Source organism: Pomacea canaliculata, linkage group LG14 (assembly GCF_003073045.1).
Source record: "Pomacea canaliculata isolate SZHN2017 linkage group LG14, ASM307304v1, whole genome shotgun sequence".
NCBI classification, from domain to species: domain Eukaryota; kingdom Metazoa; phylum Mollusca; class Gastropoda; order Architaenioglossa; family Ampullariidae; genus Pomacea; species Pomacea canaliculata.
The window spans coordinates 5,769,739-5,784,975 of record NC_037603.1 but is presented as its reverse complement, the minus strand read 5'-3'; the positions used below and the strand labels follow the sequence as shown (position 1 = coordinate 5,784,975).

Below are 15,237 nucleotides of genomic sequence, written 5' to 3'. Positions count from 1 at the left end.
ATACTGCACGAATCGCAAATACTTGCATGATAAATTTCTTTGTACACTTTTTGCAATCGTTTGTATTTGTTTTTGAATGCTGTCAGCTGTGGAGGGGCAGTGGAAGAGAAGTTTGTTTATCTGTTGCGATCCTTTACCTCAGATTCCATGTACATATCCCAGCACCCTAGTGGTCCGGGTTCAAACAGGGTCAGGTAGCAGGATCACAAATCTTAGTCGAACGTCGTCCTTCGCTCGTCTGCTCTCCTAAAGTTGAGGCTGGATTCCGCCCAGGTGCTTGCTTCGCCTCCTGTGATCGTATTTCAGGTAAGCCACGTCTTGTCAAAACACATCAACTCATCGTCTTTCATAACAAGTTGACTTTTTCTCCCGATGGAAATTGTTCACAAATGTCTACAGGTGAGAAGTTGTACACGAATTCTATCTACTCCTTCGTACCTCGTGTTGAGTAAAGTCTGTCCTTCGATGCCAAGAGCAGATTTCGGGTATTTTGGTCACAAGAATTTCGGGAGTTTTCAGCCCTCGTGAAGCACATACTTAGGTTAACTCTGTGGCATATATGATTATTATGATATAAATATATAGAATCACGAGCAAATACTTAGCTCATTGCCTACAGGATACAGGTAGGTATACATACAATCATGAGTGTGTGATAACACATTGCTGTGCTGTGATTCTTCCCAGCTGTCATATATAAGCTTTTCTTTACATTGCTTTGTAAGTTGTCACGTGACGCTTGGATCATAGGTTTTTGCCCTCGCAGAAAGTCTCGTCACCTCAAGGATCGTGAGGAAACACAAGCTTTTGACTGAGCTGCACGTTGGCACAACACGTTTGTGAATCAGTTGTTTTTTGTCGTAACCAGAGCGGATATATATTTATTTTCTCTGTCGTAACAACATAAAACGTGTCTGCAGTAAGGTTCACAGTGTGCTTTACAGAACAAGTCCTCTTTGTTTTATATTTAAGCCGTTTTCCTGGAAAAATTGCTTTCAAAATGTTGGAGAGGAGATAAGGGAAGAACAAAATATGAGAAATTAAATATAATGTCATTAGTGTGTCACAGAAAAAATGACCTCTTTTCTCTAAAGGTATGATATAAGATTTATCGTTGATTACGAAGGACACTGTATTTGTACAGAGGAGGAAGAAAGTACATGCGCCATATGTACGAAATAGGAGGGAGATGCTTTTCCTCCACATAACCGTAAACAACCGCTTAACAGTTACTGTAAAAATGAGATTCAATTGGAGAAACCACCTACATTTTACCTTAATAAGTTTGGTTAGTTCTTGAATCTTTTGTCGAGGGAGGAAGGCATAAGTTCAAAAGGACCAACAATACAAAAAGAACATCGAATGGGTCGACCTGACTCGGGACTAAACGCCGGGAAAATCGAGTCTATAGCAAACAGTAACATACATACCTCGGGTATTAGGTCAAGACGAATCGCTTCGCAATGGTGGGCAGGTGATTGTCATAACGGTTGTAAAACACATTCATTCCAGTCGTCAGGGTGTAGGTCAAGGAATGTTGCTAAAGCCATTGTGTGAGCTAAAGGTGGGTCGAGGCAGTGTGGACCGTAAAATTGAGAGAGACACTGCATCTTGTTGACATCTACACTTGAAGCAACACAAAACATTTTTTTTTATCTAGAAGAAAACAGATAAGAAGAAAAAATATGACCGACTAGAATTTGTTTGTATATGTATTTAGTACATGAATTCAGTCGGTGGCACAGACAGAATAGAATAGAGAGAGAAGGAGGGAGAAGTAGAATGCATAGAAAAACTGCACTTCATCAGAAGAAGATGTCGTTTTCATGTATCGGTCTCTCGTTCTACCCACCTCTCCACCCTGATTAGTTAAATTATACCCGATAGACACTGAATACATTAAATCATGACACACTCCTCTACCATAGTTTGTTGAGATAGTTGTAATCCTTATCAGGACGACTTTCTTTCCTTCCTTCAATCCATTATTCCGTGCTTCTTTTTTGTCTTTCTTGCTCTATCTTCGTTCTTTTATTCTTTCTCACTTTCCTTCCTTCTTTGGTTTATTCTAGTTACAGTGGGAACGAGTGCAGTGCGCTGTCGTCATGGACTCCAGTAACTCCAGCTCGCCCACAAAGCCCGAGGTCGACACCAAAGTCCAAGATGTGGCGCCACCTGCTGGCCACAAACGGCGCGGGGCCCGCGTGTACTTGCAGCAAAATGCTGTGCTGCTGCTGACGCTGCTGGGGGTCGTCATAGGCTTCGCCATTGGCTTCGGTGTTCGGGAGCTGAAGCCGTCCGGAGATGCCCTCCTGTGGATAGGTGAGCTGCAGGTCCTGAGGCCGAGTACCCAGTGATTATTTTTCTTCCGCAGTTCATCTTGGCGATATCTTGTTTTTAGATGCTCCCTGCTCCCCATGCAAGCACACATTTTCTGTGGTTCGAACTCACCGCGGAATCGACCCCAGGCCTTTGTAGTCTCCACCCTATACATCCCTTCTTAAAGAAACTTCTTACCCAAACACATGCTGCTGTGTAACGGGCCTAACTTGGTTAGCGTGGTTGTTGGGGTGGAAACTTTCTTGGTGTATGACAACACACAAAGTTGTCAGTTGTTTTTTTTTTTTTTTTTTTTTTTCATGAAAGGTATGCCGGGGGAGCTGTTCTTACGCATGCTGTACCTGATGATAGTACCACTGGTTGCCAGCAGCGTCATCACAGGTAAGTATGGCAGGTGTGTCGATAGGTCACTAGTACGATCTCAGGGCTAAATTGTCTGCGAAATGTGGGGTGTACAGTACAGGTAACTAGTTCACTTCATCCTGCTTCTTACACTTTTTCAAACATATTCGAGCACATCATTATCTGTGTGTGAAAGAAAGAAGAAAGTTTATATCCAAGGTTAAAGCTGAAATAAGTTTTTAAAAAGTTTAACAAGAAATCGTCTTGAAACTTAGAAAAATCCCTTAGATAATCTTATTAAAGTTTCTGAGATGCCGATAAAAGGAACATAAATGTCGAGTATACTAACCTGGGTTCACCAAGTGCACGCATTATGTACTCCGCAGGGCCTGCCTCCTTATTTACATCACTGTCTCTCCGGAAATTCCTTATTTATTTACGTATTTTACTCTCATTGATAAGGTCTTGCTTCATTATTTACATCTCATTTCATAAGTAGCACCTTCTTATTTACACATCACGTTCTACAGGTATTGTTCCTTAATGGATCTCATTCCACAGGCATTGTCTCCTTGTCTTACACAAGTCCCTCTCAACCCTCCTCCTTATTTACACTTTATTCCACTCCACATGTACTGATGCCTTATTTACACCTCATACTTTACGGTTCTGCCTGTTTATTTCATCACCTCCTACTCCTCAGGTACCTCCTCCTTGGATCCCAAGTCCAACAGCAAGCTGGGGATCGTCGCCTTTGTGTGGATCACAGGGACCAACCTGTTGGCCTGCATTCTGGGTGTCATCCTCTCCATCACCATCAAACCAGGTCAGAAATAAAACTCGGAAACCGAACTTTGATAATTATTAGCATAAATAATAAAATAAATGAGAGCTACCAGCAGTTCGTGTGCTCACTAAATAAGTGTGTTACAGTGTCTCTTTTGTCCATTCATCTGGTGACGATGTAGTTGGCAGTGTCCCTTCGGCTGTCATGCGCATTTGACAACAAAAATATTTGAATAGTTTATGTGCATCTGTCTTATGACCCCTGGGGTCATTTCAGGTGAGAGTACAGACAGTGCGCAATCGGTAACATGACTAGTCCCTTTGAGACCCAGGATATCTTTGCGGACCTTCTCAGGTAAAACAGATCGCCCACCTATGAATGCCTATGTTGATGTAATATCATCATCATCTTCATCATCATCATTTTTATCTTTTTTTGCTCTGACTTCCATTGACTTACTGAAAGCGGTTCTTTGAACAGATAATCTATTTCATTAATAAATTTATTTACTGGCTCGAAAGATGACATTTATAATAGAAATATAAAAATATGAAGCATGCTCTTGACTACTGTTGCTCTAAATTAAGTTCTTTGTTTCCACAAACTTGCATCGAACAAGAAATGATCAGTGGTCATTCTTTTCCAGAAACATCATTCCTAACAACATAGTGGAAGTGGCTTTTAGAAAGGTGAGATCAAAATTTAAAGAACATGTCGTGTGAAGTAGGCTTAATAAATAGATAAGATAATTTATTTATCCCAGAGAACAACTTGGCGCAGCTGTAGATAAAATCACAAAACAATACCATAACCTATCCATATCAGAAAGACAGACAGGACAGCAGGCTCTCTATGTAAGAGATATAAAAGAGATGAAGAAAGATCGGGAAGCAGAAAGACCAACTTCCGGAGACGGAAAAGATGCTGTTGAACCTTCTTCACAGATTGAATGTTGGAATCCCATCGAATTCTCCTATCAAAGATGGTATCAAAGGTATTAAAAAAGCAGGAACAATGTCCACCTAGTCGCTCAACCAGAAAATATTCAGTGTGAAGTAAGCTTAATGGATGCTTTTGAATTATCCGATACACGTGACTCAAAGACAACTCGGAGATACTGGAACCATCATCAAAGACAAGGTCTTTGTAAGAGACAAGATGAAGTTGCAGCACCCAGTGGCGAAGTGTGTGTGTGGTCACACGAGGCCGCCACCCTTTCCCCATCCCTTAACAACCATGAAGAGGGTGAGTTTCGATTCCTCCTGCTCTCACATAAAGCAAAGATTAAAATTTCCGTTAATTATCATTCCATGATATGAACTGTGAAATTCCTCTCTTTGGGGAGAATCATCTTAACCTGGTCTACAGTTCATGAGATAGTTGTGGATGTTGTAGTTGGAGCAGTGGTGGCATGAAGTCTGCCACCTCCCCCACCTCCCCTAACCCTCCGGCTGAGTAAATCACGTGACATTTAGCATCAATTCCTTTGTTACCGACACCTCTAACACTTCTCGAAAGCCATCTTAGAGATGACAGCCCTGCTGTACGTGCCCCGCCCCACCATGCACCGCTTCACAGAGGGGCAGGTATCAAGAGGAGATAATGCAGCTCGCATGCGGGCTATAAATCGCTTGAGAGCGGTTCCCTCCCTTGCCGATAAGTCGGGCCACCTGCCGGCACGGGATGCGGTTGATGCTGATGAATAATTACACTGACGTGTGTGTGTCCGGATGTGTGTGTATGTGTGACTATGTGTCTGGAGACATTTGTGTGTTGGTCTGTCTGACTGGATATGTGTTAACAATTGTAATTATCTTATACTGTCATCTTTCCACATCTCTCATTCTTTCTTTTCTCTCTTTCTATCCATCACGGACTCTTTTACATACAAATACACGGACGTGGGCACCACTATACCCTGGTGACTGTACACCCGCTATACCCTGGTGACTACCCGTTCTTGTGTACCAGGCACGAACGGAATACTCGTTCAGCACACGTGAAGAGGTCAGCAACGGAACAGTGACCACCATCACCTCTCGGTCACGATCTGTCGGCAAAACCGACAGTGTCAACGTGCTGGGTAAGTAAATGAATGCTGGGTAAGTGTGACTCAGTGTCACGCAACAGGATGGACCGCTAGTTGGTGATGGGAGCATGGGTAGGGCAGAGGTAGGTGGTCATGTCGACTCCACAGGACAGCCAACTCATAACAGTCACACTTACCAGTGCAGATTACTGAACACATCATCATACAATTTGAAAAAAGAGTCTTAGAATTTTTTTAACAGCATCGCAAACCCATGTCTTGTCTTGCTGCACCGTTAGTCGTGTGTATTCTCTTCGAGGCTTGTGAGAAAGCAAATGATGAATACTGACTTTTTCAATGGCTTCCACTCGAAGTTTCGCGTTTCCAGCGAACAGTTTACTTACAATCGTGTTTGAAATATCGCTGTTCGCCGGTTCACGAGGGCTGTCATGTTTGGTATTCTTTCGAGAATAAAAACAAATCCTTGAGGTAAGACAAACGACTTGTCTCTCACGGCAGTCATCTCTGCTTTGCTCGGCTCCTCTTTGCTATACTGTGACACCTGTCTACAGGGCTGGCTGCTGTGTTGCTGGCTCGGCGTAAAACACCTGTCTCCACCCCACCATACCCACCTTGCTATAATGAAGAGAAATGAAAGAAAGAAGTGTGGTTGAATGTCTGTTATTTAGTGACAAATATTCCGGTGTATGTGACAGACAATTGATGTCTACTGATACCTGTCTGTGTCCAGGACTCATCTTCATCAGCGCCCTGATGGGAATGGCCGCCAATCGCTTGGGTCCACGAGCCCAGGTCTTCGTCGACTTCTTCGCCGGCGCCACTGAAATCGTCCTCATGGTTATGCGCTGGTTCTTCTGGTAACTACCCTTCACTCTTCTACACTCCTGTCTTCCACTCTATGACGACCGTTGTACTGTTGCTATGGTGGTTGCTAGACAGAACTACAAAGATGACGACAACCATAGTCCCTATCATCAACGCTTTCATCTTCTTGCATTTGTCTGCGCTTATCATCTACCTATACATTATTTCTTCTATTCTTTGTTGTGTTTAGAGGTTTTGTTGCGATCGACAGACGTATTTTGAATCTAGTAGTAGTAAGTGGTTCATCGTGTCTAAGTATGTAGATGATGGCCCCAAACTCCTCATGGTCGCAGTCCGTGCTTGAGGTCAACGAGTACTCTATTCTTCAGCCATAAATAGCTCAGCAGGCCGTAAACAGTCTGTTTATTATTTGATGCAGTCAGTTTATGACCTCACGAGCACGTCACGAGCTTGCTGTACATCACCTGTAATATCACCCACCCTCTCACGACTTTATCGTCTGGGGTTAGTATACTGCACGCGCTATCGCCGACTTGGCGTAACTCTGCGTGGCTCGCACGTGACGTCGCCTTCGGTTTTCTTGCCTCTTAATCTTCCTCGTAAACGTGTCACACCTCATCGCCATTATCGTCGGCGCTGTCCTTGCTGACGCCGCTTCTTGCTATTCTCGACAAGTCTCGCGATGTTTACTGACGCCCGCCGTCACCGTTGTAATCTGCTGACGCCCTGCCGTCAACTGTAATCTGGCGTTCGAGACCGCGTGAGTGTAGGAGAGAAGGAAGAGTGGAAAAACTTTCTGGTTAAAGGGAGAGTATCCTAGTTTTGGAGAGGCATTGTTGTCTCCCTTTGCCAGTCAGAAGCCTATGGCTTAAAATCATCATCATTCATGTTCTACATCAAACAGTATTCTATATCATTTAAACAAACGTACCTCTCCCCCTTCTCGATTAATGACAGTAAAGAAAGACTGGGGTCAGTGACGACACATCCTTTCGTTGACAGGACGACCCCCCTGGGTGTGGCCAGCCTCATCGCCAAAGCCATCGCCAGCGTGGACGACGTGGCGGAGAGCTTCAGCAAGTTGGGCATGTTCGTGGTGGTGGTGACCGTTGGCGTGCTTATCCACCAGCTCGTCGTGTTGTCCTTGCTGCTCTTTGCCCTGACCCGACGCAACCCCCTGACCTTTCACCTCTCCATCCTTAGACCCTATTTCATCGGCTTTGCAGCCACCAGCACGTGAGTGTATTGTACGCCGACCTCCCAGTGGCTGTCGTCTGCCTGTTGTGTGACTGTCGTTTGTAAGTTATCTGCCTCTCGTGTGACTGTCGTTTGACCGTTGTGGCGACACTGCATAAGTAATAAGTGAGTTTTAATGTTAGGAGGTTGTTGTATGTAATGATGTTATGAGCTCTTAGCGCCTAGCATAAAAATTATTATTATTTTAAACAATTTAAAGGAGAGGAAGGGAGACTAGTTTTGTAGTCGGGTGAAGTCGCGCAGCACGTGCTGTACGTCAGTCTGCCGTGTTGCTGCATGCTGTAAGACACCCTAGCCCTGCAGCAGATGACCCCTCCCCAACACTCGCCCACCCATCCACCTACTCTCCGGCGCCACATCGTAATGTTGATTGTTTATCTTTCCACTGCAACGACTTCCGACGCAGACCTGTCGTTTGTAACGCTGGTGGTGTCGTTTACTAGCCATAAAGAGGGCGCTGTCTGCGGTGGGAGGGAATGGGAGGAGGAGAGCTGCACGCGGGAGATCACCGTGCGCTCTTTACAGAGGTTGCGGTTGTTTCTCTCTTCGGTGATGAACTGTTGCTGAACATCGCCGGCAGCCTCACTAGCGCCACCACCGGCACCTCTACTACTATCATTATTTCACAGCGACCACAGCAGCAACACCAGGTCACCAGCTGTAACCTCAACATCATCTAGGTCATTAACATTAATCCCTTCCACACCTCTCCAGCAACTTCTGTCACCTGCACTCCTTCCTCAGTTCCTCACCTGCCTCTTACACCACCAGCATTGCGACACACACGGAGGAATATATTTTTAGCCTCTTTCTCAGGGTAACACCTTTACTTAATTAATTAGTTCTTAAGTCGATTAGTAATGTGCTTGCCACACTCCGTCTCAGTGCCGTGGCTCTGCCGGAGATGATTCACTGCTGCGAGGTCAAGAACAACATCGACCCCCGGGTCACGCGCTTCGCCGTCCCCTTCAGCGTCACCCTCAGCGCCAACGGCAGCGCTGTCTTCATCGTCTCCGCCGCCATCTTCATCGCCCAGTACATCGACGTCCCGCTCTCCGCCAGCGACGTCGTCGTCATCACGTGAGCTGGCTTGCTTTGGTCACGTGACTGTTAGCACAGACGCCGTCGGGGGGATTAGACGTTACTTCATGTTAGGTCGATGCTGTGGTGCAATGTAAACAAAAATAGTTTGGATAACGTCATGTCCGCCATGTTGTTATTTACTCTCACCGCCAGATGGCTTTGGTTACATGAACAACAACAACAACAACAACATTATTTGCTAATTAATCATTTCCTGCAAACAAAGAATGGAAATAACATTACTGGATGCCTATAACCGTACGCACCACAATGCTACTAAATAATTTAAGGTCACGTGACAATTCTACCGGTTGTTTAAGAGTACTGGGATTCAAACCTTGGCATGATTGTCATGACATTACTGCCGCACTATTACTCCCATTCTTATCATTGCAGTCACCTCTAACATTTCGTCGTTATCGTCATCATCATCATTGAAGTCGGCCTCCTCCTTCTCCTCCTCCTCTTCCTCCTCCTCCTCCTCATCATCATCATCCTCATCATCATCATCATCGTTGCCGGCTTTATCATGTTCACCTGCCATGCTGTGTCCAGAGTCCTGACAGCCGTCAGCGCCATGGCCTTGCCCTCGGTACCCAGCTCCAGTCTGGTAACCTTGGTGATCATTCTGGCGCCCTCAACATCCCGGGTCAGATCGAGCTGCTGTTCGCTGTGGAGTGGTACCTGTGAGTAGAGTGAAAACAGATTCCACCTGTCGAGCTAACCTGTCAGTACCTTTACAGGCACACCTGAGTAGACAGACATTACAACAGACCGACCTTGTGTACTTACTTCACCTGCAATCACAACAAAGACTTACCTGCTAAAGCTTAAGTACCCGAAAACGCACCTGTAAGTCTTGTAGACATTGGGTGTGCTTGTACTTTTACCTGTACTTTTACCTAGAAATATAGATAACATCTGCGCCACTTTGCACCTTTTGGCGACGACGTATTTGATCACGTGACTGGGATCAGAAACTTGATTACGTTTACGTCATCACATTTGTTGGATGAACGTTGGTTAGGTGGCAACAGGCGGGTACATGACCTGTGAATAGTGTAGACATGATACTTGCACTGGACTGTCTCTTAGTTTACCTGTAGGCAAGAAGAGTAACCACGGTATCACACCTACTGGTCTACCTGTAAATAAGTAATGGAATCAAAAATATATCCCCGTTCGCATACCTGATGGGGAACATCTGTCGACACACCTGCTCCCTGCTCATAGCTGTAGACAGGTATCAATGGCCACATCCAGTCTAGTTTACTCAGGTAGAAGAGGAGAGTCACTGCAGGTACAGGGGGTCCTTAGATCACAGGTAGCCCCACACAGGTGATGTAGTTAATCATGTAATTAAATTAGCATAGCGGGTGTTCAGGTGATAGAAGCAGGATATTTCCAGTCAATGTTTGCATCTCTACCTCTTGTAGGTTTACGAAAATATTTAAATTATGTTTGTAGCAAGATCAGCATTTAGTCTGTGTCGAGTTCTCACTGGAAAATAGAATTTGTGCATTCGGCTAGAAACAAAAATTGTTGATGTATTTTTCAGTCATCTCCAAGAAGAAAATAAGATATCAGTCATTAAGATTCTGAACTTTGTTTTTCATATCTTGTTTCCAGAGATCGCATTCGGTCAGGAACCAATGTCGTCAGTCATTGCTACTGCGCGGCGGTTAGCTATCAGTTTGTAAAAAAAGATCTGGAACGTCGGGATCCGAATGTGGAGAAAAGTTTGGAGCTCCAAGACTCCAAGGGACAGAAAACAAACTGCGACCTGGATGTTAAAGGACAGGCTAATGAAGGCTACTTCTCTGATTACGAAGACACCACACAAATGTGACTCTTTCTGTTCTCACTGTTTGAAGCGAAAGTATGTGCCAGACACCAATAGGTCAAAGTTCACGATGGTGGTTACCGGCGGGATGCACAGAAGAGGTCAGGCGTAGGTTACCGATCTTACAAATGGATGTTGATGCTTTAATTTATCATTAAGTTGTTTTAATCAGAATCTGTGTCTATGTTATAACTCCATACATTCAATCGACATTAAAATTAAAAGCGAGGTTAGGTTTTTAATAAATTTTCAGAAGGTTAGAACCTATATAGCTCCTTAGTGTCAACGACCTTTATACAGGTCAGCCTCTTCTTCCACTTTTTTTTTTTCTTTCACTTTCCTCTCCCGATCATTCCGATAGCCATCTTCTATTTGGGAAGAAAGAGATCCCCTCCTCCCGTGTCAGGAGCCGAGGCGAGCCTCGAACTGAAGACTTTCTGTTCCGGTCACGTGCACTAAGCATCAGGATACAGCGCCTCCATCTCGCTTTACATAAATGTGAAGGAAATAGTTTCACCCCGAGAGGAATTCAAATGTTTACATTGACAAACCCTGTACACATGTCGAGGGAAACACTAGTCTAACCTGGCCACAGATGTAGATACCAGACCATCAGACCATCATCAGGGAATGAAAGTCACCCCGGGACACCAGCTGGTCAGTGTATCAACGGATGCTGAGTAAAGACAACATTCCATCATATCATCAACATGGGACTGCCTCAAATAAAGGAAATGACAATTTTCTGGGTGACATAAAACACTTACAAAATGCCAAAATCAGATTCGATTTCAATAAACCACCCAATAAAACTTGGGTATTGTAAACATTGAGCTGATCATCTTTTGTGCAACTCAAAAAACTAATTCGGCGGCAAATTAGTAAATACATGAGTTCTAATATATCTTATTATATTTCATATATGTACACGTATGTGGATAAATAATATTTTGCTATATAACTGCAAAGGAAAAACCATACACAGGTGCACAAAACAATACACAAGGGATGTCACCAAACTATGATTATTTCAGATATGTAATTACTTTAACCGTTGTTGTTGTTGGATAAACATAAAACCCAAAAATGGAACAACATGATGAGAAGAAATGCTCGGATTTATTTCTTAAGTTTACACAAAGGCATGATAAGGATTGCAAAACATAAACACACACTGGCTTCACGGAGGAGGGTAGGTAGTCAAAGTCTTTACCTGTTAGAAGGAAGAAATAACTCATTCTGACTAATCTGTAGACATCAGTTCTACATTTCTCCTGGCATGAAGGTTTAACTGCGCGATGGCAATCTTGGCAGAGATATGGAAGTTTGTTTTTTTGTTCTTTTTTTGCTAACAACCTGCAGAACTTGTGGTCTATAAACGTCGACACAGACGCACGCATGCAGGTACGGACTCACAGGTGTGCACCCTTTCACACCTTGATTCTTTCTCTCTCACACACACATACACACCCTCCCTCTCTCTCTCTCATACACACACCCAGTATCTCTCACTCTCACACACACACACCAACATACTCATACATACACACACTCTCTCTCTCACACACACACACACACGGACATACACGCCGCGCGTGGGTGGAGTTAAGTCTGGAACTATCAAGGAGAACAGATACGGTCACAGTGCCACAATCTTGAGCTCACTTCCGGTCTCCTCACATTAAAGCCCGATATATGTCAAGAAGATTTTTTTTTCAACCACAAAGAGCCAGGAATGTTTTCACACCACGATCGTCCAGAAATAGCTTCTTGATATCAAGAAGAAAAAATACCGAATGCAAGAGAGTACTTCCTTTTACCTCTCTCTCTCTGATATATATATACACACAACACGCACGCACACACATTAATGATATAAAAGTGGGGAGATGGTGCGTGTGTGTGTGTGTGTTGGGGGGAGATAATTGTTGTGCACGTGCCCACACCACCGCATCCCCGGATGTAGTTTGTCCTCCACAGACGGCGCTCTTTGTGTGCGGAGGACACAATGTTCTTTCTTTGGGATACAAATCCACAACACTTATCAAGATATGTTGGCGCAGCGGTACAGGCAATCTCGACTCCATCTCCACCAAAATAAAATCCACAAGACGCCAAACACATAAAAATTAACGAGCTAGCTGTTATCCAAACCCTTTGTCTGTATGAGAAAAAAGATTTTGATTGTATTTATTCCTGTGTGTGTTTTTAACTTCTTAGTGCCTTTACATCCTTTTTTTAAGAATTTAAATTTTCTAAACTGACAAATCCAACAGGAAATAAGATTTTTTCATGAATATATTAAAGTAACAGGTATACTAACATCACCAAAATAAAAAGCTGTGAGATGGGAACAAGAGAAGAAAGCCTACAGCCAGCGGTCTGAGAGAGACAATGAACGGCTCTTACCCCACCCCACCTCACCCCACCTCACCCCCTCTCGCGTGAGCAGACGATGAGTTTAAAAATAGAACGACAAGACGAGAGCTGGATAATGTTGCTGTTTGAAGGTCTATTTATAGCTCTCTCGGCTCGCGCGTGTTAACACGAGATGCGGCGAGAGCTGGCGCCGAGCTGAACTCAGAGTCCTTCTGTTCAAGGTTGGGTAAGTTTGTTATCGGGTGTGCAAGGAGAGAGGTGTGCGGGCAACAAAGACACGCCCTTTTTCGCCTCAGATAAAGTATGAATATAGTGCATTCCTACCAATCAGCGTGGCATGGACGCTAGCCTTATAGCCGGACCCTTCTCTCTGCACCTCGTTCACGCCTGAATGCTCAGCTAACACCACGTTAGTGTGCTGAACAACAGGTACATTTGTGCGGGAAAATGATGAAGATTTTTCTTAATCTTGTCAAATGTCTAAGGAACAGATTTTTGTTAGAGAAAAAGGTGGTTGAAGCTGGAGGGGTTTACACTCCCCGGTTCGATACCCGTCTGACGCAATTAATTTTTTCCCAATTGGCCTAGCACATGCGACTCATCAGAGGGCTGAAGAGATTAAGGCAGAGACAGAGGGTGGACATCGAGATGCTGGTCCCGATTTAACAAAAAAAAAAAATGGTGCGGCATTTAAGACTTCCCTCCCTTTGAACAAAAAGTGATGGAACTACCTTTACCTGTAGACCAAATCTTATCTCATTCTGTCTTCACGCCTTTACTTGAGGTAAATGGCATATTGGCAAATTTTTTTAGAAAAACAATTCGAAACATGTTTTGTAACTGGGCTGAGGGAGGGGATCACCCATATGTCAGTGTTTCTACAATGACTTACCCGCGTAAGGGAAAACTAAAAATTCTCAGACATGCTTTAATATCCTTTATATGCTTTAAATAATATTTTACCTCAGGACAGGAGAAACTGAACTGAAACTACCTTAAAAGGTCAAAGTATAACAGCCATAATGAAAAAGCTTACTGCAGTGTTTCTTACTTTGTGATCAGAAGCTGTTTGTCGTTAGTAGCTCGAATTCAGCTTAAACCCTCGTGACGTCATTAAGCGTACGCAGTGGCTGACGTTAGTGCTCACCCTTGGTGACCTCATGATTGTCGTGCGTTGTCGAAGACTTGCAGCAGGTGGCGCGTGTACCTGGCCGTCAAAACAAGACTTTACAGCAACTGACAATGGAAAGCAGGTTGATGCGCGTGAGGCAGGCGCGAGATGGAGAAGCGAGTGATAAGGCTAGGCGGCATTGGCAGCTCCCCCCGTGAAAGCAGTTTTTCTTTCCTCCGCGTAGCCGAGGCTCCCAGGCTCTTGACATCGGCACTAAAAATGCACATATAGCTTACATATCTGATTTGGAAACATTACAAGCATTCAGGCTGCACAGTGGCTCTAACAAACTTTCTCTTTGCTCCCTGGACCGGCCCTGAGTCACGAGGGGGGAGGAGAAAGAAAGAGAGAGAGATGTGGGGTTGGGGGTGGTGGAGGAGGAGAGAGGAGGCTGCGCAGCGAACTGGAATCTGTAAAAAGTGCCAAAGGTCCCAGCGAGAGAAACCAAATTTGGATCATGTTCACTGACTCATGCACTCGCAGAAATCTGCTCCCTGCATCATACACACGATCTGTGTGCTCGCTCACACTGATTACCTCCCATCGCATCCCCCTCCTGACTTATCCTGACTTATCCTGACGCCAGAAACCAAACAGGACGTGCATTCTGTCAGGCAACGAGAAAAGTTCGGGGTAGGGGAAGTGTGGGTAGGTGGTGGTGGTCGTGGGGGTGGTGACGGTGGTCGTGGGGGAGGGAGAGTATGGCGACAGCCGCCATTTCATGTCCAGGCATTCCTGGCATGATTGTTGCCTCCCCTTCACCGCTGTCCCACTTCTCTGAGGTCATCGCCCAAAATAGCTTCTACAAGCCGTTTCTTTCATTCACAACTCGCGCCAAACCACGGCAGCAGTCAAAGAAGTGTAGCGCGCTGTTCCCAGACCGCCTTCACACATCTCGCTCTGCCTGCGGAAGTCAGGTTAAATCCATTGACGATTACACCCGACCCTGAACGCCTGACGTGTTGACAAAGCAAAAGCCACCCGCTTCTTTTTGTCCGACGAGAACTAAACAGGACTTCTGTGAGTAAGCAGAGGTTCATTCATGCCCCGGAGCTTCCACCACCCCGTCTGTCCCCGCCTTCCATCGCCCCGTCTTATCCACCACCCCGCCTGTCCCCGCCTCCCACCCTGTACGCTCGGGGTAGGTGAGATCGAGATTG

At 44.8% G+C, this 15,237-nt stretch overlaps 1 protein-coding gene across 1 annotated transcript; it reads left to right on the top strand.

The window, feature by feature from the left end:
* The first annotated feature begins 3,385 nt into the window (after positions 1–3,385).
* LOC112554920 (neutral amino acid transporter A-like) lies at positions 3,386–11,358 on the top strand. The gene is made up of 9 exons (XM_025222990.1): positions 3,386–3,508; positions 3,746–3,823; positions 4,116–4,158; positions 5,441–5,552; positions 6,250–6,376; positions 7,347–7,580; positions 8,487–8,681; positions 9,240–9,370; positions 10,314–11,358. Coding segments are annotated over exons 2-9 (891 nt in total). The 5' UTR covers positions 3,386–3,508; positions 3,746–3,776; the 3' UTR covers positions 10,316–11,358.
* The last annotated feature ends 3,879 nt before the right edge of the window (positions 11,359–15,237 follow it).

Bases quoted from the DNA above. Each gene is read 5' to 3' on its own strand.
- LOC112554920 (XM_025222990.1), top strand. From the start codon at position 3,777: ATGACTAGTCCCTTTGAGACCCAGGATATCTTTGCGGACCTTCTCAG. The intron at 5,553-6,249 runs GTAAGTAAATGA...GTCTGTGTCCAG, and splicing joins CGACAGTGTCAACGTGCTGG to GACTCATCTTCATCAGCGCC. The intron at 8,682-9,239 runs GTGAGCTGGCTT...TGCTGTGTCCAG, and splicing joins AGCGACGTCGTCGTCATCAC to AGTCCTGACAGCCGTCAGCG.